The sequence below is a fragment of the Schistocerca cancellata genome, chromosome 1 (assembly GCF_023864275.1).
Source record: "Schistocerca cancellata isolate TAMUIC-IGC-003103 chromosome 1, iqSchCanc2.1, whole genome shotgun sequence".
NCBI classification, from domain to species: domain Eukaryota; kingdom Metazoa; phylum Arthropoda; class Insecta; order Orthoptera; family Acrididae; genus Schistocerca; species Schistocerca cancellata.
In genome coordinates, this window is record NC_064626.1 from 1,048,089,192 (window position 1) to 1,048,117,048 (window position 27,857).

The following is a 27,857-nucleotide window of genomic DNA, read 5'->3' on the forward strand; positions in this document are numbered from 1 at the left end:
GTCTCTCTAATTTTCCTGTAGGCAGTATCTATCTTACCTCTCGTGAGATAAACCTGTACGTCCTTACATGTGAGGATATGCAACACAAAGCAAACAATTAGTAATAACTTGTATTAAGAGAAATAAACAGATTACATAACTTCTGATATGTTGAGCGAAGGAAAGTGCAGGATACAATGTCCATAGATAATGTGTTCTTCTGCGCTGGCTAGTTGGTGTACGTCTGCTGTATGGCTCGTCGTCTTCTCAGCAGGAAGACTCGGTGCCCTTCTTCTATTGGCTGCCTTGTGGCAGGGCGCCCTCGTGGCAGCCCGCAGCAGCTATGCTGCCAACCTGCGTTTCGTCTCGTGGCGGGCGTAGTATCGCAGCTATCGATACTGCAGAAAAAAGAATAAATATGTTCATTCTATCTTCCTCATCACCTTTAAAAATTTTCCCATAAAGTTTGGCATCTGAACACATTAGTGCTCTTTTTAACATGTAAATCATCTCTCACTCTCACAAGGTCCCCTAACTGTAACTTGCTCACACTCATTAGTTCATCACTGTAGGTCGCTCATACCCATTACCCCACTTGCCCATATTTACTCACTCATTCAGCCCAATAAATTATCATATCTCTTTGTGCCTCTTTAACTGTCACTGTGTCCTGTCTCACAGCCACAATCTGCTTCATTGTGTGCTTCTGCTACTTCCCGCTCTCACTGTCACTGTCTCCCTCTTGCTGCTAATATCTCATTCATTTCCTTCTCACAGCTGCTGTCTCTTCTCAGTGTCCCTATCTCTCTCTTCCTCATTGTTGTTGTACAAGATTCTCATTATTGCTTCCACTTTTTCTTTACTCCTCTGCCTCTGCCACTGGCACTGTCTCCTTCTATCTTTTCGTGTCACTGTTGTGGTTCTGTGTTCCACTGCTGCTGTGGTACCCAAAACGTGTTTTTGGGGTATTTCTCAGTAGTAGATAATATTTTTGAAAACTAGACAATGGTATTTCTAAATAAATGCTTAGAGAATATACCATTAAAATTTGAGCAATTTGTTGCAGTTAGTTCTCTAGATACTCAACACTGATGGCAAAAAAAGAAAAAAAAATTGTGACAAATGTTTTTCTAGGCTTTTCTGAGGAACCACCATTAACTTAAAGGTGCCCCCACAAGGCCTTTAAAACATACCATAGATCGCCTCTAATGCAAGAAGAACCAACTGATTTGCTCCATTTGCGTAAGCTGGAGGAAGTGTGTAATTTTAAAACTTTGAGTCTGTGCAGTAGGATAGTTATTAGTAAGATGATCCTTATGTTGGGTATACAAATGGTCCTATCCCAAGGGCTATCCAAAACACTTGACGCTCCGTGTTATCAATAGAACAAGAGTTATGATCCCCAGAAAAATCCCTTTTTATGTGCGGCATTTTGTAAAATGTTGATAGCGCATGCTGTTTCATGCTCTTCAATGTGGAACACTAGCTGACAAGGCAAGAGGAATGTCATTGCAAAAAAAGGGGGGGGGGGGGAGGGGGTCAAGTGGAAGGGGAATATGGAGCAGTCAAAAGGTAATACACCTGCATAAATTAAATCAGCTGGTGCCATTTCCAAGTAAATGTGTATTGAGAGGAGATACTAGTGGTACAATATGTGTGGCATGAAAGTGGGTTCATCTCATGTTCCGCAGCATGCTCGGCTGGATGTTGTCAGTGTAGACGTTTTACTTTTGACCTGAGGACTTGTGTGGTATCAGAGGCAGAGGTACCTGTGAAGGCAGTTGTGTTATATACCAGCTCATCTTTAATTTCTACACAGCCATTTATGTGGTCATGGCCAACAACAAGCTCTCCTCCTGAATGAATGACCCTTGCTAAACTATGGCCAAAAGGGAAGTTTACCACCAGTGGCAGAAAATGCTGCTGATCAAAAAACACTTGACTTCAGTAGCTGCTTCATAAACCAGGCCATCTGGATTTCCTGCCACACCATTCTCCCGCATCTCTCTCTCTCACCACCAATACCAAATTCTCTGAATTATGTAGACAGGAATTGTTCTTACAATACTGTCTTTCTTCTCAGAACCCCTGGCCTCAATATTCATTAGGCCAGTTACATACCCACCTCCACTTCTCATGCGTCTATCTTCTCAACATTAATCTACCCCACACACACTTTCTCTGTTGTATTCGCTTCCCAACCCCATTCTTTCATTCCATCATGTACCATACAGAACTCCCCTGCCACCTCTACAGAGGGAGGAGGGGTCATCCTGTTGGCACGTATCTATCCTAATCACTTATTGTATTTCCCTTCCAACTGTCAGTCTCCTTTTCAGCCCCTCCAAACTTCCTTGGTCCTCTCACCATGTCAGTGGGGCTGCAGTTGGCTGAGTGACTGTAGCAAGGGGAGTGGGGGAGTGAGAGAAAGCACTTCAACTGTGCAGTAGTGATTGGTTACTTTTACACAGTCCTTTAAAAGACATTAATTTTTGAATTTAATAAAAAGTCCATATCTTCAAATATGTGTAAGTTAAGGAAATGAAATAGACATAGCTATGGAAATGACTGAAATTTGGGCACACACAATAATAATAATAATAATACCAAGCAACAAACCTAGGAACCAACACAACTGGATACGTATCACAAGTATACACATCATTTATTACCAGATACACAGAATTAAAATTTTTAACAGAACAAAGACTAGCCGATCAGATCCGTGTAATAATCAAAAATAACAGGATACCCCAGTCAGAATTAGAAAACATCAAACAAGTACAACAAATACTGGAACAAAATAATGTACAGTCAGAAGAAAAAGAAAATACAGTAATTGACTCAAACATCCCAGAGCAAACTAACCAAGAACAACACGCATCAATTAAACAATCAGAGCAAAACAAAATCTTAAGACAGCCACCTAACGAGCACAAATAGAACACGAAGTGACACACATGTTAGATATAGAAGAAAAATTTCAGCTGACGTATATAGAACACAAAGACACAAATACAGACATTAGACCATTCTTGCATAGACCACCAAATAACCCACAAGTCGAAATAACAATAACAATTATCATACACAACAAAATAAATGAAAATACAACCATGGAAGAGTTACAACTACTGGTTTATGTAGGAGCACTCACTACATTAAATATACACACTAGGCAGAGATCAGAACCAACCAACACACAGAAGAAACCCACAAAACCAGCATGGCAACACAGGCTACAGATCAGAATAGAAAAGCTTAGAAAAGACATCAGACAGCTAACACAATTTATAAGAAATGAAATATCAGACAAAAAACGAAAAAGGTTAGGTAAAATCTCACAACAAGAAGCAATAGAGCAATTAGATGAAAAGAAGCAGAAATTACAAGCATTGGCCAAACGACTTAGAAGATACAAAAAAAGTGAAAATAGAAGGAAACAAAACCAAACATTCAACACAAACCAAAAGAGATTTTACCAAACAATAGATAACACACACATAAAAATAGACAATCCACCAAACATAACAGACATGGAACACTTCCGGAGCAACATATGGCCAAACCCGGTACAACATAACAGGCATGCACGGTGGATACAAGCAGAAACAGACTCATACAAGATGATACCACAAATGCCTGAAGTGATAATTTTGCAACATGAAGTCACCCGAGCAATTAATTCTACGCACAATTGGAAAGCCCCTGGAAATGATAAAATAGCAAATTTCTGGCTAAAGAAGTTCACCTCAACACATTCACATCTAACTAAATATTTAACAATTACATTGCAGACCCATACACATTCCCTGATACACTTACACATGGAATAACTTATCTGAAACCTAAAGATCAAGCAGACACAGCAAACCCAACTAAATTATCGCCCCATAACATGCCTACCAACAATCTACAAAATATTAACTTCAGTCATTACACAGAAATTAATGACACATACAACACAGAACAAAATTATAAATGAAGAACATAAAGGCTGCTGCAAAGGGGCACGAGGATGTAAAGAGCAACTGATAATAGATACAGAGGTGACATATCAAGCTAAAACTAAACAAAGGTCACTACACTACGCATACATTGATTACCGAAAAGCTTTTGATAGTGTACACCACTCATGGTTACTACAGATATTGGAAATATACAAAGTAGATCCTAAATTGATACAGTTCCTAAACATAGTTATGAAAAACTGGAAAACCACACTTAATATCCAAACAAATTCAGATAACATCACATCACAGCCAATACAGATTAAGCGTGGAATATACCAAGGAGACTCATTAGGTCCTTTCTGGTTCTGTCTTGCTCTGAACCCACTATCCAACATGCTAAATAATACAAATTATGGATATAATATTACTGGAACATACCCACACAAAATCACACATTTGCTATACATGGATGATCTAAAACTACTGGCAGCAACAAATCAACAACTCAACCAATTACTAAATATAACAGGAGTATTCAGCAATGATATATATATGGCTTTTGGAACAGGCAAATGAAAGAAAAATAGCATAGTCAAGGGAAAACACAATAAACAAGAAGATTACATATTGAATAACCACAGTGACTCCATAGAAGCGATGGAAAAAACAGATGCCTATAAATATCTAGGATACAGAGAAAAAAATAGGAATAGATAATACAAATATTAAAGAAGAACTAAAAGAAAAATATAGACAAAGACTAACAAAAATACTGAAAACAGAATTGACAGCAAGAAACAAGACAAAAGCTATAAATACTTACGCTATACCAATATTGACCTACTCATTTGGAGTAGTGAAATGGAGTAACACAGAACTAAAGCACTCAATACACTTACACGATCACAACTCCACAAATATAGAATACATCACATACATTCAGCAACAGAAAGATTCACGTTAAGCAGAAAGGAAGGAGGAAGAGGATTTATCGACATAAAAAACCTACATTACGGACAGGTAGACAATTTAAGAAAATTCTTTCTAGAACGAGCAGAAACTAGCAAAATACACAAAGCAATCACTCATATAAATACATCGGCTACACCATTGCAATTTCATAACCACTTCTACAACCCTTTAGATCAACAGATACAAAGAAAGTAAATTGGAAAAAGAAAACACTACATGGCAAGAACCCGTATCATCTAACACAGCCACACATCGATCAAGACGCATCCAACACATGGCTAAGAAAAGGCAATATATACAGTGAGACGGAAGGATTCATGATTGCAATACAGGATCAAACAATAAACACCAGATATTACAGCAAGCATATTATTAAAGATCCCAATACCATAACAGATAAATGCAGACTTTGCAAACAACAAATAGAAACAGTAGATCACATCACAAGTGGATGTACAATACTATCAAATACAGAATACCCCAGAAGACATGACAATGTAGCAAAAATAATACATCAACAACTTGCCATAAAACATAAACCAATAAAACAACACGTTTCCACATACAAGTATGCACCACAAAATGTACTGGAGAATGATGAATACAAATTATACTGGAACAGAACCATTATAACAGATAAAACAACACCACATAACAAACCTGACATCATACTCACCAATAAAAAGAAGAAATTAACACAACTAATCGAAATATCCATACCCAATACAACAGATATACAGAAGAAAACAGGAGAAAAAATTGAAAAATACATCCAACTGGCTGAGGAAGTCAAGAACATGTGGCATCAGGATAAAGTTGACATTATACCGATTATACAGTCAACTACAGGAGTCATACCACACAATATCCACCAGTACATCAACACCATACAGCTACATCCAAACGTATATATACAACTACAGAAATCCGTAATTATTGATACGTGTTCAATAACCCGAAAGTTCCTAAATACAATGTAACATATACCGTACAGTTAAAAGGAACTCACGCTTGATGAAGGTCCGCGTCACTTTCCATTTTTAACCAGACCTAAGGTCTGAGAAAAATAGAAATAATAATAATAATTCTCTCTTTGAAGTATTCATTGATTGGCATTCCACACTATAGTACAGTATGTATGTGAGGAAGTTTGCTGTTTATGAGATGAGAGTGCTCATCAATTCCATTCATCTGTTCAACTCTGATCTGTTTTCATACACAAATTATACTTTAATGAGGTTTGCTACTTTTTATAAATATTCATGTGTAAGATATAATTCAAGGTTACTTTATGATAATGATCATGTAATATGATTGAAATAACTTTTGTCGTTATGAATTTGAAGCATGATATTGTGGGGTTGGCATATGGTGCACAGTGTACCAAACTGCTACATTTTCAATGAGATATGTTTCTCTACAGAAGACATGCACATTTCAATAAAAACAGAAATTATTAGAATATTTATTCCCAGTGCTAGATTAGTCAGACACAAAATTATTTTAATTGAATTTCAGTATTTCTTTTATTGTCTTTGTTACTATATGGGCCATCTTCAAACTTTTTAAAATTATTGTTTAATAGTCTTTAATACTTAAACAGTTTAATTATTTATGCTAGCTCCACAGTTGTCCAAATATTTAGTACAGTTCACTAAAAAAATTTCATTCTCTTCGTATTTGATTTCATGCTTCTTTCAATAATTTGTTTTCAGAGAAGAAATCCTTGCCAAATTTATTGAAATTGTACATTGCTAAGAAAGAATTTAATTAGATATCTGAATTAATTTTTTAGTTTTTAATGACTTCCCCATGAGGTATTAATAGTAAAATTTTGTAATTTCACATCTACATAGCCAGTTGATAGTAGCTTCTCTAGCTTTTTTTGCCCTCCTTGTGTTAGTGTTTTATCTCTCAGGAAACAAGACAAACAATTTCTGTAAATTCCTGTGTATTAAAATAATATCCATTGCAGTTGCTTTTTTATTTATTAATGACATCATATGTTTAACTGTAAAAGCTAAAAGCAAACATGGTGTCATCTTAAAAAAATTATGAAGGCTGTAGATCCATATTACAAGTAGTTCATTGCAATTGTATTGTAAGAGTAAGATATGTTGTGGTTTTTGTTTCCCATTAATATATTTTGACAAAACATATTTAGTTTGAAAGTGTCCTGTCTGTAATTGTAATAGGTTACTATTAAACGAGCCAAGACTTGATTCTGATTACAGATAATTGCCATACATTAATGTTTGTTTATATGATCATTTGTCCTCACTGTGAATTACCAAGTTATTTTAACCAGACAGTAACAAGTACAGCTTAATAATATATCAATGGGAACCTCGTAACTCCATTTTATTAAGTTTAACAGGTGAAGCAGAATCAGTTTCTTAAAAAAATAATGAAGTTATATAGAAAGTCGCTACATGTGTAACCTTATAGTAGAAGCGTAGTTATTGAGAGATTGGAGAAATCCATGCACTTTCAAATTTCTCTTTGTTTATGGAGTGACTAGTTACTGGAATTACGAACTTTCACAGACAGATGGAGTCAGGAGGTTTTTATTGTCTACCATTGATGTGTATGTTTACTTAAAGAGCATTCAAAAACAAGTGAACATTAAGGCCTCGAATTTCATAAAGTTTTTCAGAGGTACATTCCCCCACTATATCTGTTTTTATAATATTAATGTTAGTGCGGGTATAAATTATCCATAAGTCACCTGCAGTATTCTTCCATCATTATTTACAGTATATAGTGAAAATGATTAAGTCCTAAGTGACTGAACCAAGCACATTTCACACTTATGTAAGTATTACTTGACAATGAAGTTAAGAGTCAGAAATTGAAAGCTATACTTTAGTGACTTAATTGTTTATAAGTACAATTGCTTCATGGTAACACAGTGCAAACATTTTTGTCTATATGTTTTACAGAAAAAATTCGGTCAACTATTAAGCAGAATGGCTTATTTCATGGACTGATGTACATACTGTTGTTAAGCATGTCGGCACACTTGACAAAGCAGCTGGGAATGGCTCCAGGTGGTGAATTTCGACGAGCTTTTGCTGAGGTAAGCAGTTTACGAATGACAGGACGTCACCTATTTTTTGTTACATTAATGAAATTGTGTGAGGGAACGTTTACAGCCTTTTATTCATTTGCCTTCTGACCATTACAAATTCCTTGCAGTATTGTTGAAATGTTGTAGGTTACAGTAAATCCTTAAACATAATAAAATGTTAATTGAAATTACACAAAAAAGAAATCTGAGTGTGGGGCTCTATGGTTCATGCACTTTCATAAACTCTCTAAGATAGATAAAATAGTGTTAGGTGCCATTCTCTCTCTCTCTCTCTCTCTCTCTCTCTCTCTCTCTCTCTCTCTCCCCCTCTCTCTCCTCCCTCCCTCCCTCCCTCCCCCCCCCCCCCCCCGCCTCTCTCTCTCTCTCTCTCTCTCTCTCTCACTCTCACTCTCCTGCTTTGTGTGTGTGTGTGTGTGTGTGTGTGTGTGTGTGTGTGTGTGTGTGTGTAGAAAGTTATGTTAAATTTAAAACTGGTGCTAGTGCTTCAGATATAACCAGAAATTGGCATATTTGTACATACTCATTATTACTTAGTGTATTTCTTATTCTTCATAAGCAAACTAATGCTTTCACTTACCTAGTTAGTTTGTTTTATGTTCCATGGATCATTTGCATCATAAATAATAGTCATGTGGAAAGTGTCAGTTTACGTACACAATGCATTCTGTGAGTGCTTTAATGTAGAAGGAATTTAGACATGTACATTGTTTATCAGTACAAGATATATTCTATAATATAGAGATGTAGCAATAATTTTTAGCCACATATCGGTATTCCTCTTCTTGTCATCTGTATATAAAGCACTTTGGAACATTGAAATTTTCTTAAGTGTGTGTAGTTTTAGAATCTATAGTACAAAAAGGACATAGTGAGTGGCACTTTAACCAGACATCCAATGATGTTGAGTATAAGTACAGATATAGGCTTTCTTGGGAAGCTAGTGTGGTTATAATATGCTTCACCAGTCAGCTCAGTTAAGCCTTGTCCGATTTATTCACCAATCTGGGCTGTAATTAAAGTACTGGACACTGGAGTCATACATGGGAGGTGTAGGATTCAAATCTCCAGCCAGATAACCAGATTATGTTTACCCTACATCACATAAAGTGAACTCCAGCTTAACCCCCCCCCCCCCCCCCCCCCAAGAAAAAAAAGGTTATATCTTTCCTGCCACATTCTTGTACAATCTGAGCTGTTGCACTGTCTGTGATTTGAAGTGACACAAAAATCTTATCTTCTTTCATTTGCTGTTATTAATCTCATAGTACTGTAATATTACTTAAAAATAGAAACAAATCAAATTACAACTGAAACAGTTGTGTGAAAGTGCCATTAAAACATTGTTCCAAATATGTTTCTTATATGCTTCATTGGATGTTCCCTCTCATTCTTTCTGCCCCCATAATGCCCTTATCTCCAAGCTTGCAGATGGGACTGTCCTTTGCTTCCTAATTTCTTTTTTTATATTTCTGGCCATCTCTTAGGTATATGCTTTCTTTCTCCTTTTGTATGTTTCTATTTTTCGATGTGTTTTCTTTCTGCTTGTGCCTTCTTTGCCCTCAATGAAAGAGTAAGAGGATAGAATTCTAAAGTTTTGTATCAGTTCTTAATTTTTGAAACCTTGAAAGACAGAACTCTAGAATATAGCACATACTAGTTGCCTCCATCAGTTTATTTTAAAAATCACATGAGCACTCGGCTTCTCTTCATATTGGTTATTACTTTCTGATGGTAAGACCTTTCTCTTTTGTATTATCATTACATGATTAGCTTATGCCAAAAGAGCCTTCTAAAATGAAGCGTTGGCTTCCACATAGTATTTACTATCGTCTGACACATGTTTTGATTTGTTGCTTACTTTATTTGATTTTGGAAGCTACCATGCTTTTGCTTAATTATAGTTAGTAAAATTTGTTAGTGTAACTCAAGAAAAGTTTTTATTTTGATAGATTTTTCTTGTTTTTCTTCAAAGGCACAAAAAGTTCCACACTGCATATTGCACATGGGGGACCGGCCAATTCACATAACCTTGCAACGTGCGCTGGCTGCCTTATCATGGTGGCAAACTCTCCGTTTGACGTGGCATTTGCTTACTTCTAAGGAACCTATCAGGTATAGTAGTGCCAAATAACTTGGTAAATAATGTGTCATCTCTCATAGCTTTTCTCTTTCAAATATATTTCTGTAAGTAGTACATTATCTGGTCAAAATTATCCAGGCACCTATTAGTGGACATTAATATGAGGCGTGTCCACTATTAACCTTTATGATGTGTAGAATTTTTTTTTTTTTTTTTGGGGGGGGGGGGGGGGGGGGCACTTTCAATGAATTGTCTGAATATCTGTGGAGGGTGGCAGCCCATTCTTCCTCAAACACTAAAACCAGAGAAGGTAATGATGTTGGGGTCTGAAGTGAAGTTGAAATTCTAACTCATCCCCTCATCCCAAAGATGGTCCATTGTGCATTTGACGGGACTCTGGGCAGGCTACTCCATTCCAGGATTGTTACTGTCCACAAACCATTGCCTCATATGTTGCTTTATGTCAGCGTGTATTGTCATGCTGATACAGTCAATCATCATCTCTAAACTGTTCCTCTAATGTATGCAGTACACAATGCTGTAAAATATGTTCATATCCATCCACATTTAGTGTTTTTGTAAGAGCAATAAGTTTATTATATCCTAACCATGGAAGATGTGGGCAGATGTGGACTCTGATCACAATCTATTGGTTATGAACTTTAGACTAGAACTGAAGAAACTGCAAAAAGGTGGGAATTTGAGGAGATGGGACCTGGATAAACTGAAAGAACCAGAGGTTGTAGAGAGCTTCGGGGAAAGTATTAGGGAACGATTGGCAAGAATGGGGGAAATAAATACAGTAGAAGAAGAATGGGTGGCTTTGAGAGATGAAATAGTGAAGTTGGCATAGGATCAAGTAGGTAAAAAGACAAGGGCTAATAGAAATCCTTGGGTAATAGAAGAGATATTAAATTTAATTGATGAAAGGAGAAAATATAAAAATGCAGTAAATGAAGCAGGCAAAAAGGAATACAAACATCTCAAAAATGAGATCGACAGGAAGTGCAAAATGTCTGAACAGGGATGGCAAATGGACAAATGTAAGGATGTAGAGGCGCATTAGGGGTAAGATAGATACTGCCTACAGGAAAATTAGAGAGACCTTTGCAGAAAAGAGAACCACTTGCATGAATATCAAGAGCTCAGATGGAAACCCAGTTCTAAGGAAAGAAGGGAAATCAGAAAGGTGGAAGGAGTATATAGAGGGTCTATACAAGGGCGATGTTCTTGAGGACAATATTATAGAAATGGAAGAGAATATAGATGAAGATGAAATAGCAGATATGATACTACGTGAAGAGTTTGACAGAGTACTGAAAGACCTAAGTCGAAACAAGGCCCCGGAAATAGACAACATTCCATTGGAAATACTGACAGCCTTGGGAGAGCCAGGCCTCACAAAACTCTACCATCTAGTGAGCAAGATGTATGAGACAGGCGAAATACCCTCACACTTCAAGAAGAATACAATAATTCAAATCCCAAAGAAAGCAGGTGTTGACATATGTGAAAATTACCGAACTATCAGTTTAATAAGCCAAGGCTGCAAAATACTAACACGAATACTTTACAGACGAATGGAAAAACTGGTCGAAGCTGACCTCGGGGAAGATCAGTTTGGGTTCCGTAGAAATGTTGGAACACGTGAGGCAATACTGACCCTACGACTTATCTTAGAAAATAGATTAAGGAAAGGCAAACCTACGTTTCCAGCATTTGCAGACTTAGAGAAAGCTTTTGACAACATTGACTGGAATACTCTTTTTCAAATTCTGAAGGTGGCATGGGTAAAATACAGGGAATGAAGGGCTATTTACAATTTGTACAGAAACCAGATGGCAGTTATAAGAGTCGAGGGACATGAAAGGGAAGCAGTGGTTGGGAAGGGAGTGAGACAGGGTTGTAGCCTCTCCCCCATGTTGTTCAATCTGTATATTGAGCAAGCAATAAAGGAAACAAAAGAAAAATTCGGAGTAGGTATTAAAATCCATGGAGAAGAAATAAAAACTTTAAGGTTTGCTGATGACATTGTAATTCTGTCAGAGACAGCAAAGGACTTGTAAGAGCAGTTGGACGGAATGGACGGTGTCTTGAAAGTAGGATATAAGGTGAACATTAACAAAAGCAAAACGAGGATAATGGAATGTAGTCGAATTAAATCTGGTGATGCTGTGGGAATTAGATTAGGAAATGAGACGCTTAAAGTAGTAAATGAATTTTGCTATTTGGTGAGCAAAATAACTGATGATGGTCGAAGTAGAGAGGAAATAAAATGTAGACTGGCAATGGCAAGGAAAGCGTTTCTGAAGAAGAGAAATTTGTTAACATCGAGTATAGATTTAAGTGTCAGGAAGTCGTTTCTGAAAGTATTTGTGTGGAGTGTAGCCTTGTATGGAAGTGAAACGTGAACGATAAATAGTTTAGACAAGAAGAGAATAGAAGCTTTTGAAATGTGGTGTTACAGAATAATGCTGAAGATTAGATGGGTAGATCACAAAACTAATGAGGAGGTACTGAATAGAATTGGAAAGAAGAGAGGAGTTTGTGGCACAACTTGACTAGAAGAAGGGATTGGTTGGTAGCGCATATTCTGAGACATCAAGGGCTCACCAATTTAGTATTGGAGGGAAGTGTGGAGGGTAAAAATCATAGAGGGAGACCAAGAGATGAATACACTAAACAGATTCAGACGGATGTAGGTTGCAGTAGGTACTGGGAGATGAAGAGGCTTGTATAGGATAGAGTATCATGGAGAGCTGCATCAAACCATTCTCTGGAGTGAAGACAACAACAACAACCACCACCACCATGGAAAACATCCGCATATTGTACCATCTCTCCTGTACCTCACTTTGGCACTAAACATGAAGGCAGGTAATGTTCTCCAGCCAATCACAACGAATTTTTGCATCCATCCTCCTTAGTGCTCAATGGTCCCTACCTGTCAGTACATGAGATCTGCATGGTCTTGGTTTAGTTGTGGTCATTCCTTCACATTTCCGTTTCAGGATCACATCACCAACAGTCGACTTGAGCAGCTTTGAAAGGAGTTGAAATGTATTTGTTACACAATTGATGTCTAGTGACTAGTCACTGAGGGCCCCCCCCCCCCCCCCCCCCCCCCGATTGGCCTGCTATTACTGCTTTTCTACTGACAACACGATACTCCCCATCTCCTTTGATACTGGTGGGTCTGCATTTATTGACATTAAGTGGTTAATTCCACAGTACATAGTGTTATCTGAGTACTTTTGATCAGATAGTGTTGATATGCTTTCAATTTTTTAGTAATGCTTTGATATCTGCGATTTACAGAATTTCTAAAAGTGAAATTTTATTGGGGTTGGACAGTCAGGCTGTAATGTGCAAAAGTTCTGTCTTCTACACTCTAATTTGTGCTGGGAGAATGTTTTCCACAGTTGACGGAAAATGTACGTTTGTCAGCCAGTGTGTCATATTTAACCAGTTACTTTTATAACAAGTTCACTTCCAGTATACAGTATGCTAACCCAGTTTATTGTGGCTAACAGTGCCTTAAAATTACCTAAAAGATAAAAAGTATGTGCCAAACTAGGATTTGATCTAAATTCTCATCTTTCATGGACAACAAAGATAGCCATATATATCTCTATGCACAACTCAAAGCTACATTATTTTCCAATGCACATAGAGCATCTCATGAATACTGTGGCTAACAAATCAAACGAGGCTGATTACATTGTTAGAGAATTATTTTTTGTTGCATAATAGCGGACAGCTGCCTGAAACTATATCACTGTGCTTTGCTTAGTTTAAGTAACATTTATGAACTTCATGGCAGTGGATGAGCAGTTTTCCAATGCCATGTTCATTTGCTCTAGAGGGAAATGTGGTGCATTATGTCTTACACAAGTGAGACAAATGGTGCAAATAAACTTAAAAAAAAAGTTTCACCTCAAAGGAATTACCCAATTATCTGAATGTGATGGAATCAGTAGGTGTGATGTACATGTACTGATAAACAATTGTTACAATTTCAGAAAAATTAAATGATTTAATCAAGAGAAAGAGTTTCACAAATTGAGCTAGTCAATAACATGTTGGTCCTCCACTGGCCGTTATGCAGGCATGTTTTTGGCTTGGCAATGATTGATACAGTTGTTGGATGTCCTTGTGAGGGATATGATGCCAAATCTGTGCAGTTGGCATTTTAGGTCATCAAAATCCAGAGATGTTTGGAGGACCCTGCCTATAATGTTCCAAACATTCTCATTTGGAGAAAGATCCAGCAACCTTACTAGCCAAGGGAGGATTTGACAAGCGTCAAGATAAGCATTGTAAACACTTTCCGTGTGCGGGCAGGTGTTACCTTGCTGAAATGTAAGCCCAGGATGGCACGCCTTGAAGGGCAACAAAAAGGACCGTAGAATATTATCAATATGCTGCTATGCTGTAAAGGTGCCGTGGTTGACAACCAAAGGGGCCCTACTATGAAAAGAAATGTCACCCGATACCATCACTCGTGGCTGTCGGGCTATGTGGCAGGTGACATTCAGTTTGGTAACCCACTGCTGACCAGGGCCTCTCCAGACAGCATTTGAGAAACTACAAGTAATTTATATGCACTAAAGAATGTTCTCCCACAAGACTTGAGTTTTGTTCCCTCATTTATTTAGCTTTTACACTAGCATCATATGTCTCCATTGATTCTATAATGTTTAGCTATGCTGGCGATCTAACAATAGTAACTCAGATCAAACAATGGAAAATCCAGGATGGAATGTTGTTGACGAAGGCCTTAATGGCCGAACGCTTTAACTGCGAGAGTCTTGTGTCTATCAGCGACTCAGCATCTCCGCTGTATGGTGGATAGTAACTCAAAGCAGCATATTCAAAGAAAGTGAACAAATACATACTAAAGATCTAGGAAAGTTTGAACAGTATTACAAAAAGTGGAGACTTTGCCCTAACTCTAAAAAACAGAAGTCAGTTTATTCCACCTGACCATCAGAATGGCAAACAGAGAACTAAATATAATCTACAATTAAAAATTATGACCTTGACGTATCCCTGACATTTAGGAAACACCTAGAACTAGCAGGACAAAAGCTAAAGTCAAGAAGTAATATATTAATGAAACTGTGTAGTGCTAGCTGGGTATATAATGCAAATGCTGTGGTAACCCCGGCACATGCACTTGTATATCCTGTTGCCAAATACTTTCTCCTATTGGGAGAAGAAGTAGCCATGCAATCAAAATAGATATCCATCTACATCAGGCTGTTCCAGCTCGTCGGCTCCGTTGTGAGCCGCGGAGCGCTCCCTGCTCCAGAGAGCCGCGTCACTCGCTGCGACCATTCAAGTGGGCCAGCACGTGGCACGGCTGGCTGAGGCAGGCGGCAAGGCAAGCGTTTTGATGAGCCAGCTGTGTCTTACAAGATCAACAACCTCAGACTCTTAGCTGCTAAGACGTGGTGACATGCTACACCAGGAAATACGATGTTCAGGAAATAAATAAGAAACAACTGTTTTACAAGAAATTGCATACTAAATTTATTGGGCCTCTGTAGCTTGACATTTTATTTTCATTACAAGATACGTAGATCAAAACATGCACATGATCTGAGTGGCATTGTTGTGAATCTTGGGAAATGTTTTTTGCTGTAATGAACGATATCATCGTGACAAATCCAACGTGTTGTAATATCTCTCTTTCAACAAAGTTGAATTTTGCAAATAAGTAATCTCCAATTGAAGTGACGATGACAAGTCATCTGGGGAAAAGGAGTGCTGAACACCTCAAGTTCCATTTCCAAACTAGTGAGGCCGCGGAATCGTGTTACAAACGACATGGTGAGCTGCTTTAACTTTGCTTGGTAATCGCCGAAAGCAGTACCTTCAGGTAGTTTTAAAAAAGCAAGACGACTGAAGAACGTTAAATGTCCATTACTCATCTGTCTCTCAAATAAACCTAACTTTTCCATGAACGCTTTGATCTGGCCGTGCATGTCAACGATTAGCTGCCCTTTGCCCTGCAATGACAGATTTAAATTATTCAGATGCATAGGTATGTCAGCTAGGAACGCCAGGTCTGATATCCGTTTTATATCTTTCAGACGACGCATTTCTTCCAGTTTAGTTTCGAGAAAAAGGGATATTTCCTCACGAATGGCAAAAAAAAAAAAAAAAAACATTAAGAACTTTTCCCCGACTCATCCAACGAACTATACTGTGGTAAGGTATATCCCCATACTCCGCTTCCATATCTTTCAGGAATCCTTTGAATTAACGATGATTCATACCGTGACGCCGCACAAAATTCACACACTTCACGACATCTTTCATTACGCCACGTAGCTCTACTGTTTCAGCACACAGTGCCTCTTGGTGAATAAAACAATGAAGAGTCAAAATGTCTTTCCCGAATTCGTCCCTTAGTTTATTTTTCAAACGAGAACCAAAACCTTTGTGACTCCCGATCATTTGTGATGCACTGTCTGTCGCTACAGAATGGAGCTTATCCCACTGCAAATTCATATTGTCCACTGATTCACAAACAGCTTTAAAAATGTCACGTACCGTTGCTGTGTAATTGAGTGGTACCACATCCGAGAGTTCTTCAGTTACTTGCAGCTCCATGTCGACACCACGCACAAAGACTGCAAGCTGAGCACAGCCCGATATGTCGGTGCTTTCGTCAGGTGCTAGTGAAAATGCAACAAAGCTCTCCACCTTTTTCCTGAGCTGTGTCTCTAAATCCGCTGCCATGTCCAGGATTCGACGAGACATTGTTTGCTTCGACAGGCAAACCCCTTCAAATCCCTGCACCTCCTTGGAAACAAACATTCTGCAACTGCTACCATGCACGATTTTACGAGTGGTCCCACCGAAAACGGCTTGCCACTTGTTGCAATTATGTGAGCGACCCTGTAGCTTGCTCGAATTGCAGATTCAGTAGTGTTTTCTCCGCTCCCATGCACCTGAAAATTATAAACGCATTACAGAACACGAACTATGTTGCATGTTTTGATACCCTCCATATTACGAAACCGCTTTTAAAATTACGTCTCCTGGTATGTCGTTCTTGAGCCTGGCTACCAGTTCTCTGCGTGCAACACCTTCTAAAAAATGGTTCAAATGGCTCTGAGCACTATGGGACTTAACATCTGTGGTCATCAGTCCCCTAGAACTTAGAACTACTTAAACTTATCTAACCTAAGGACATCACACACATCCATGCCCGAGGCAGGATTCGAACCTGCGACCGTAGCAGTCGCGCGGTTCCGGACTGAGCGCCTTAACCGCGGGACCACCGCGGCCGGCCGCAACACATTCTACCTGATCGTAGTGCGCAGCGTGAAGACGTGTATAATGTCGTTGTATATTGTACCTTTTCGCAGAATTAAATACTTTGTGACATACAAGAAGACACGGAGGACGACCATCCCTCTCGATGAATAGAAAGGTATCCTCCAATAGAGAGAGGTACAGGGCTCCCGCGGCTAGTCATAGCTGTCATTGAACATGGCAGTGAGTTCGCTTTCCCCCTCCACGCGGGCTCCGAGCTGCCGCAGTGAGCGCTCCGGCTCCCTGGAGCTCGGTTGGAACAGCCTGATCTACATGATGCAATGAGGATCATGATAGGAATTTTTAGTCCCACAACACCAAAGCTGTGAGTACTCTCCATTATTGCCTCATGCAAATCTCTGAGTGATAACACATGAATGAGTGAAACTCAAAAAAAGATCCAGAGACTTACAATTAATGAAACATTGAACAGTTTACCATGCACTCAACTAAACTCCAGAGAACCTATCTGAGTAAACAGCCAACCCCAGAAAGCTGTGGTCTAGGAGCAGAATGTGCATGAGATTATAGGCAAAACAAAGCTGACCACCCAACGACCAGAAGCAAACCAAGCAATAAAAATATGCAGATCTCTCAACCACGTCAGAAGTGACTTCACCATGACCAAAGCAACACTACGTAAATCAGGAATGTTTGATGATGACCAGTGTCTCTGCAGAACATTGGAACAAACACTGGACCACGTTTTCCACAACTGTCCCAAAAACAGTCATGCATACTTGTAAAGACTTTGCAGACTATGAGGTCACAGTGAAATACGGTTGAGCACCAGAACTTTAAAAAACAGATGCAGTTGTGCATGTGTGTCTTGTTGTGGCAGAGAAAGGAGGCACGGCAGAGCATTCAATTTAGTTGACAGCTAAGGAGGCATGCTGGTCTTGCTAGTCTGGACTCGGGGAGGCACCATTTGCCAGGAGGTGGCGGCAGTACTTGAGTCAGGTGGTGGCAGTACTTGAGTCACTTAACTGAGCAGACAACAGAGTTCAGTCTCCATGATTGGCAAAAACAATAGTATGATAAATACCACAGCTGCACGAATGCAGCAGGTAAATGAGTGATTAGGCTCAGCAACGGGAAAAACGTGACAGCACTCGCTATTGGAGAAGAGCGTGACAGGCTAGCTGCCATGACAAACAAAGACTACTCTACTTACTAATAGAACAGTCTTATCTAAAACCCAATTCAAGACAGCTACAAAATAACCAATCACATCCACAGAAAGGAAAAATTAAGTCGAGTGGCCAGGTTAAGACAATAGTTGGCAAGAGAATTGAAGTGACACCTGTTCACAGTACTGGTTGCCATTGATATATTCCTGCATTGTTGAAACAGCTAGTTACTTCCTACACCTTTGATTCAAATGAATACGCTCTCCTGTGTAATAGTAAGATTATAGAGATTAAGATAAATATCTTAGAACTTTCTCAGAATTCCATCACACCAACAAAATGAGTACGTGTACCCCACAAAAGACACAAGGCACAATGATGTCAGTGCAGGCAACCATGTGCAAATGCATGTAAGTATAACAATGTATGGAATGAAGAGTGGCAAGAAACATGGTGGCAGGAAGGCCACCAATATTGTAGTGTACAACCAATATACCTTAGAAAATTGTGGTTGACGTATTAAACACATTCAGTATATGATATGTAACATAAATGATAATTGTACATTTCCTTCAGGGAAACTTCCATAGTCCCAGTCTACTACTCCACAACATCATGTGCTGCGCGAATTATATAGAGGGAGGGGGTGGGGGGGCTGTAGCTTGAAACAGTTGAAACAGGATTAATCCAAAAGGAGCTATTATTCAGTAAGATTGTTACCTTTGCTCTGAATTTTTTTTCATTTTATCAGGACTTTCATTATCAAATGCTTCAGTATTAGTTGAGTAAAATTTCTATTTATTAATAAATATGGAATTGAAATAAAAGCATGGCACTACAGATATTTGGACTAGTGACCTTATTATTACAATCCTATCACATATTGGTCTGCTGGCAAACACATTAATATGCCAAAATTTTTAGTACTTAACAGTCCTAAAAAAATCATCTAATCTTCAGCAATGCATTAGAAATTTTATGTGTTGGCATTGACGTTCAAGTTCTAAGTACGAAGAAAATCAAAGCGAACCTGTCTGTAAGTTCTCCTGGTTGGACCAGGGAACAACGCTCCTCCTGTATTTCTGAGTATATTGCACATTCATCAGAAAATAACATTCCTAAGTGTGAGCTGCAGACAGTCGCTGTATTTTTCTTTTTTTAAATCTCGGGGGGGGGGGGGGGGGCGCTATCTATATACTCTTCATGATATCTGGTAGCACTCATTCCACGTCTGGAATGACTCTAGGTGGAGTCTTCTCCTCCTTGGCAGCCATTACACATGTGACAATAGAGCTCCCAACAGCCCCACCCCCTTCCAGTTTGTAGAGCACTGATGGGAGGATTAGTAAAAATATTTTATAACATTGACAAAAAATTTATATATTCTGTGCCTCCATTTACGTGAATTAAAACACTTATAGCATGAATCCCAAAACTGATTATTGCTTTCTTACATAGAACTTTAATGAAAAATTCTTGAAGGTAGCTTTGTGTATATCCATAAGGTCATAAAGTATGCTTCATTACATTTCTTTTTTGGGATAACTTATCGTGCAATAACTACATGCTGATAATTATTTGTGGAGTAAATTCAAGGACACCCTACTGAAATCCATTCAAGGACTTGTAAGGACTAAATACAGCTTCAAGGTATATGTATTTCTTCTTAGAGTTTATTGAAAATTAAAAAATCCCTTTTGTTTAACCAGTAGTTCAGTTCATAAATGAAATACTAGTGGTCAGAGCAATCTGCATGAAGACTTAAAAGCACTGAATTAGGTGTAATAAATTGGCCACTATACAATACCATATTATATTTTTAATGTCTTGCCAGCAACCACGAGAAGTTTAGCTGCTAATAGAGTTTAGGAAGAGCCGGAAGGACTTACTAGTGAGCAATTCCTATGACACCAATGAGTTTCTTAGCAGAACCGTATATGTCATTGATAATTTCAGAAAATAAAAGTGCTAGGTGATACTCAACTTCGGAACAACTTTACACTTAAGTTGTATTACGGTCAGTGTAAGTAACATTGTTGAGCTGCAATAACCCATGAATTACTTTACATCTCTCTCTCTCTCTCTCTCTCTCTCTCTCTCTCTCTCTCGAACACACACATACAAAATCGAGCAATTGAAATACAGGCACCTACCTGATTGCTTAACGTCATGGTAGCTGCATGTCATAGCATGGATTCTCCAAACATAGTGATTAGCTAGCGATGGATGCAAGTATTGGTCAACAGGATTGAGTTCAAATAAATTGGTGGACTACGCTAGGGTCTTCATGTGTACAGAGTTTTTGTGAAGAATTCCAACAAAATTTGGAAGAGATGGTGTGATGCATTGCCTAGCTGAAGGTAAAGGTCATGTGTGATGTCCTGCAGGCAAACAAACAGATGTACATTATGGACAGTAGTTATGGTTTGCTAGGTAAAGACATTGACAGAGGAATCGGATATAAGGATTCTATCAAAAGGGTATGATTCATCATTCAATGTTAATCTTAGATGTGGTATTCTTATAAAACAGGGTTATCAAGAGACAAAATAGATTCAAGGGATGAGAGTGTCACAGGTACCATCAGTGAAATATTCTAAAAAAAGTAATTGTGCATCATGAAGAAGATTGATCTTAAAATTCACCCTCCACCTAATGTGTTGAGACGTAAGGAATACATTACTTCCTCCCATTTATATTTGGTTCATACATAACTGTATATGCAGTTTTCACCTGAAACTTCATTTATGAGTGGTATTTTATTCTACAGGAGTACATTCATGATATGGCCGGACATTCACTTCAAAGGAGAGCAGTCTGAAAAATTTTGAAAAGAATGAAGGAAATTTTTTCTCTGTAATTCTGAATGTGTTTGTTATAAAGACACATCACTATGTTCATCTGTGATCAGCTTCATGTGTTGTTTTCAAACACAAGAACTGCTCTCATGCTAACCCTGAAAAATGACATATGATATAAAGGGTATAGCAGAGAAACTATTCCTCTGCATTGATCAGTTATAATAGTTGCTGGACTGAAGCCCTTAAAAATGTTTAACTGATTTTCAGCAGTGTGTCTGTCTGTTCCATTTTAATCAACAAATTTGCACACATATTGAAGATATTGTTTATGTGCCTTCACGGCTGAAGGTTTTGTATAATCTCAAAGACAAAGTGTTACTGTCATGGTTACCATTAACAGTGAGATACTGTACCACTTGTGAATCAGATAGGACTAACCGTACATGCGTGTGCCTTATACAGAAGACAAACTTGGTGCAAAATTTCGCCTCTCTCTCTCTCTCTCTCTTTCTTTCTAAAAGAAGTCTTACACCAGCACTTTATGGGTATAATAAGCATTTTGAAACCCTTGTACTCTTTGTTGCAAACCTGTTTTGTGACAGTATTGTAGCTTCAGTCCCTCTCCCAACAGTGCAATGTTGGACGGAAAACTGGAATTATCTATTTTTTGCTTTTATTTTTTATGTAAGTACAAATCTTATTAAAACTAAGAAAAAAGGCAGAACTGTATTTAGCAGTGTGTTTTTATGATGCAAAGAATTTGTTTTGCTGTTAATCATAGTAATGCTGCTTTGTGACATTTTACAGCTTTGACTGTAAAATATTGCCTTAAAATGACAAAAGTTGGGTCTAATGTATTTTTTATTTGCTGTTGAATTGGAAAACCAAATTTGTTCTCATGTATTTGTTTGCTGGTGATTTGTACATTCACTTGTTACAGTTTTATGATTTTCAAGGCCAGTGCTAGTGATGGGGAAAACATATTAAAAATGGCTTATGGTGTAATGCCTCATTGAGTTGTATTATTAATAAAATATATTAAATAATTCAGTAAAAGCCCGATATACTATGTATTCACATGTAAGACTGTAAGAACCTTATTACAATCTGCTTGTAGCATTTTGGTAATATGATTTACCCTTGTGACCTTCAAGCCCTGAAAACAATAGCCAAAGTGATAAAAGACATTGTTGATGCAGGACAAAATGAGAGCTGTAAATCTGACAGAGATAAAATTGATGAAAAGACACAAAGTAAACCAAACCTTATTTGAGCATGCCGCTAAAGAAAAAGTGTGGAATGACTTGCTACTAAAACCTAGCTGACTTCTTTAAGGCAGTGGGAAAATGAAGCTACAGTAGCTTGCAGACAATGCCTTAAACAGTTATGCTTTTTATAGTCCATAGTTCAGTACAGTATTTTATTTTGAATTACTGTTGTGTTATTTTTGGTCACCATTTGAGTGAAGTTTATCTGATTGCTACATTAACCAAGTTTTTTAATGTTTTACTTCTAATAGTCTTTAAATGTAAATACATTGAAATATATAGTAAATATAACATTGTATTATGTGCATTTCCAAACTTTTCATGCATAGTTTGTCATTCCACTGCTCACTCTCCACTTGCATGCACTATGATGCAGGACCGAGCGAGGTGATGCAGTGGTTAGCACACTGGACTCGCATTCGGGAGGACGACGGTTCAATCCCACGTCTGGCCATCCTGATTTAGGTTTTCCGTGATTTCCCTAAATTGCTTCAGGCAAGTGCCGGGATGGTTCCTTTCAAAGGGCACGGCCGACTTCTTTCCCCAATCCGATGAGACCGATGGGCTCGCTGTCTGGTCTCCTCCTGCAAAAGAACCAACCAATAATGCAGGGGTAGTCCATGTCCCCCTGCAAATACATCATATCAGGCTTTTGCCATACAGGGTGACCTTAAGCAGGTGCATAGGGCACTGAAGTAAAGAAAGAAAAATGAGAATCTTCAGAAAATTAATTACTGCATTAAATAACGGTCTGTATTGATAGACATAAAAAAGGAAGAAAGTTTTCTTAGTCTTTGAATTTTTAAGTTGATTTCATGTTTCCAGTTAACATTCCTTCTAATATATTTTAAATAACAAAGAGTTTTGTATGTATCTTTTGCAGTAAAGAAGAGGTTGAACGTTGTAAACAACGCGATTTGTTGGAGGAAATGTTGGCAGAAATGACAGGGGAATTTCCCGCCCTTTCAACAGTGTTTGTAAATGAGAGAGATATTTATTTGGCACATTCATTGCAGTTAGCAGCAGATCATCAGCAGCCAACACCTGCAGGTTGTGTATAAAGTTTTAAATTATTTTTTTCCTTGTAATGCATTGTTTTGTTAAACAATACTGTCTTTATTCAAAAATGATTGAAAGAATGTACTTTATTTGAGTGATATACAACATTAGCAATCAGAAGAGCATATGCACATTTGTAAATTACTATGAGGTGGCAACACTCAGTGTAAGTGATATAATATGGAAAGCAATTATACTCTTCCTCATACAACACCATTTTTGTAAGAAAAAGACTCCAGATTGTGTCAATCACAAAAATGCATGTCCTGCACTGACACCAGGTTTTGGAGGGCAAGTAAGAAATTCAGCTTCCTAAAGGTGTAAGACTGAATGGCAACAACAGCTGCAATCTTGTAAACGTGTGTGGTTGAGACGGAAAAACTAAAAGAAGCAAATCAAAGCATCTCAGATGTGTCATTACAGAATGGTGGACTGATATAAAAAATGAGGATGTTCCTTGCACAATTAGCAAGAAAAAGAATATATGGGGAAAACTAGTAGAAGGAATAGACTGATAGGATGTATTTTAAGACATTAGGAAATTAGTTGCATAGTACTAGAAGCGGGGTGCAGTGGACAAGCGCTGTAGGTGAGCACAGGTTGGAAAATATAAAACAAATAATTGAGGACATTGACTGTTAAGTGCTGCTCTCAGGTAAATATATTAGCATTAGAGAGGAAATGGTGGGGACTGCATCATATCAGTTGGAAGAATGATGGCAGGCCAGGAATGGGGCAGTTGTAAGAGATCGAATGGGGCCCTGACACCATCCTTGCTGCTTAGCTGTGTTTTCTTATACTGCCAGTAAACCTGACTTAAGCCACAGTGAACAAACATCAGCAAATAAAACATTCTTTTGGATGTAAATGATGGGCAGGCATTAGCAGACACCATTGGATCATGTTCATTTCACACTTGGTGGTGCTTGTTCCCCTGGTTGCCAGTCCTTCAAAGTAAGTTAACACACTCCACTTTGACTCTTGCCTTTTGTGAGCAACAAGAGCATTTGCTTTCACAGTATTATGTTTTTCTTCCATGAACTCCTTTTGTTATTTAATAAGAGTTGAGCAAGCAATGGAGCGATTCAGAAGAGAATATCAGAAGAGAATATAATGTTTATAATAGAAGAATATGGATTTCACAGATGCTTGGGAAACCAAGAAGTTGAGAACACAAAATGCTAAACAAGAAAATTGTCTTGATTGAAAATTGGAAAAGCACTCAACAATCAAATGTTGGAAAAGTTAGGAATAAAATTATTAGCTGCTCACTTCACGTGGGAAGGGAGTCAAAAGAACACAAGCTTGGGAATGGGTGAAGTGTGAAACGAATACTTAAGAGCACAGCTGTTTCCAGTTGCTAAGAACCATAACATAAGTGCTAGCCTTTCCTTAGTTGATATTGCTTCTATTTTTCTGTACAATAACAGTGAGCAGGCAGTGAAAGAACACTGCTGACTGATGTACAGAGTTTTGGAATGAGAACAAGAAAGGCTGGAATCACAACTAAATGAAAAGTGATCTACCATCATGCTTTTGACCATAACTAGTATTCTGTTTATACTCAAATGCAAATGGTAGTGAACACTAGTGAAATTGAATGTTCTGAGAATGTTCAGTTTGCATGTGTTCACTTCCATTCTTCTGGTGTAATAGGGCTTAAGAAAAGAAAAAAATTATAAAAAGGACAGATTGCTACCCATTGTAAAGGTGATGTGTTGAGTTGCAGACATGCACAATGAAAAGACTGTTACATATAAGCTTTTGGCTGAAACCTTCTTCTGGAGGGGGATTACAACACACACATTCATCCAAGCAAGTACACCTCATACACATGACTGGCTGCTCCAGCCTTTTCATAGTATTGTTGATATTCTAAACTGGACTTCCATTGTTTGAAAAAAAGCTTACACTAATAATGCTGTTCTGCTTCTATTCTGTCAGTCTCTGTGGCTTTTGAGTGACCTAAGTAGTTGTAGAAAGCTATATATTCTATGAAACATATTCACAATTAACTCTATGACATAAAACACACCCGTGTAGCAGATATTTAACTAAAGAAACAGCACTCACTGTGTGGAGTAGCTAGTATTGAGTTTAGTTCTCAAAGCAAACACAAATGTGTGCTCACCTTTCCCTCCTCCCCCACCACACACACACACACACACACACACACACACACACACACACACACACTGGGAGGGCAATATCATGGTTGGATTTCTAACATTGACCATGTTATCATTCTAGTGTATGCTTTTCACTTACTCCTTTACTACACCTTCTGCATCCCCTTTCTCCACAACACATCCCAAGAGATGCTAAAATCCATGGATACTAACATTCATATCTTATGAATTTTAAGTGTGTCTTGTTTAACTTTCACGTAGCATAATTGACTCTGGTTCTCTTTAATTACAGGTATTATACCATCACGAGTTGTAGGTGTCGTTGGCATTGGTCATGTGCCAGGTATTGTACAGAATTGGGGAAAGGTATCTCCAGAAGACATTCCACCAATTATGCGCATTCCTCCTCCAACACTAACAAGTAGAGTCCTCAAATTCACTGTGAAAGCCTCAGTGGTGGGTCTTGTTATTTGGGGCTGTTCCAGATTTGTACCTGTCCCTGGCCTAAATTCAATCAAGGCCAGCCTGCAGAACCTTACAAAGGTATGTGCCAAAGCGTCTTTATGTTTTATCTCTTTTCTTAAGATGTTTTGCAGCATTCAGAGACAGAGGTTCCTTCATGTCACAAAAGAGAGGAAAAGGTTAAAGGACATTAATCAAAAAACTATTAGAAGGTGAAATAGACAATGAAAGACAAACAGCAGGCCAGATTTGGAAATCTTTACAGTTATAACTCACAGATAGACTGTTTGACAAGTCACGTGAGGTGCTGTCTGAAAATTATAGTATAAAGAAAGAAGACAAAAATGTGCAACATCAGAGATACATGAAACAATTAGCAAATTGTAGAGAGAAAATAATCAGGTAAGGAAGGGTAATAGAAGACAGGAATTTGTTAAGAAGATGAGCAAGAAGAAATAAAAAGAAAACAGTAACAGTGAGTACTTTTCCTTTTTACCTGTGCTGCTGCTTGATAAATAGAAAAAATGGCCATCTGTGCTTGTTCAAGAACTGTGTGTTTCTTGTGAAATCAGTTTCAACGTTAATTGCCCAATTTAGCTCTGCCCAGCTCCCACCCCATCCCCCCACCCACCCCCACCCCCCAAAAAAAGAGAGAGAGAGAGAGAGAGAGAAAAAGAAAAAAATCACTGCCCTTGATCCTTTCTGCCTATATATTTATGATGATATCTACATCTACATCAGTTCTCAGCAAACCACTGTGAAGAACATGGCAGAAGGTACATTCCACTGTTCCCAGTTGTTAGGGTTTCTTTGCATTCCAGTCATATATGGAGTGCGGGAAAAATGATTGTTTTGGATTCCTCTGCACGTGCAGTAATTATTCAGATCTTATCCTCACAGTTACTATGTGAGTGATACATGGGGATTGTAGTATATTCCTAGAATTGCAATTTAAAGCTGTTTCTTGAAACTTTATTAACACACTTTCTCAGGATAATTTTCATCTATCTTCAAGAGTCTACTAGTTCCATTCCTTCAGTATCTCTGTGACAGACTCCCACAGATCAGTCAAACCTGTGACCGTTCACACTGCTCTTCTCTGCATACATTCAATATCCCCCCGTTAGTCCTGTTTGGTACAGGTCCCACACACTTGAGCAGTATTCTAGAACCAGTTGCACGAGACATTTTTAAGCAATCTCCTTTGTAAACTGATTGCACTTCTCCATTATTCTACAAATAAACCAAAGACTACTACCTGCTTTACCCACGACTGAGCCTTTTTGATCATTCCATTTTGAATCCCTGCAAACTGTCACACCCAGGTAAATATAAGAGACGGCTGATTCCAACAGTGACTCATTGATATTACAGGTATAGGATGGCTCATTGATATTACAGACATAGGGTATTACTTTTCTTATAAAATATACAGTTTTATGTTTGAATATTTAAGGGGGGTTGGAGTACCCTATCCCAACAATGTTAAATTTAGTGACTTTGCTTCCCTGTATTTCAGGAACCACTGTAGCCATTGAATGAAACTTCTACAGTTCTGAGTCTACTGAACTACAATAATTGCATTTCAGCCACTGCATTCGTAA

The 27,857-nt window shown here is 38.2% G+C and overlaps 1 protein-coding gene across 2 annotated transcripts in view; it reads left to right on the forward strand.

Moving 5' to 3' along the window:
• Positions 1-27,857, forward strand: part of LOC126090361 (traB domain-containing protein) — a 125,244-nt gene that overhangs the window by 59,215 nt on the left and 38,172 nt on the right. For both annotated transcript variants that reach the window (XM_049906981.1, XM_049906982.1), the window contains exons 4-7: positions 7,847-7,983; positions 9,968-10,107; positions 23,487-23,653; positions 26,084-26,334. In XM_049906981.1, the coding sequence (XP_049762938.1) occupies positions 7,847-7,983; positions 9,968-10,107; positions 23,487-23,653; positions 26,084-26,334 (695 nt within the window). The remainder of the gene's footprint in view (positions 1-7,846; positions 7,984-9,967; positions 10,108-23,486; positions 23,654-26,083; positions 26,335-27,857) is intronic.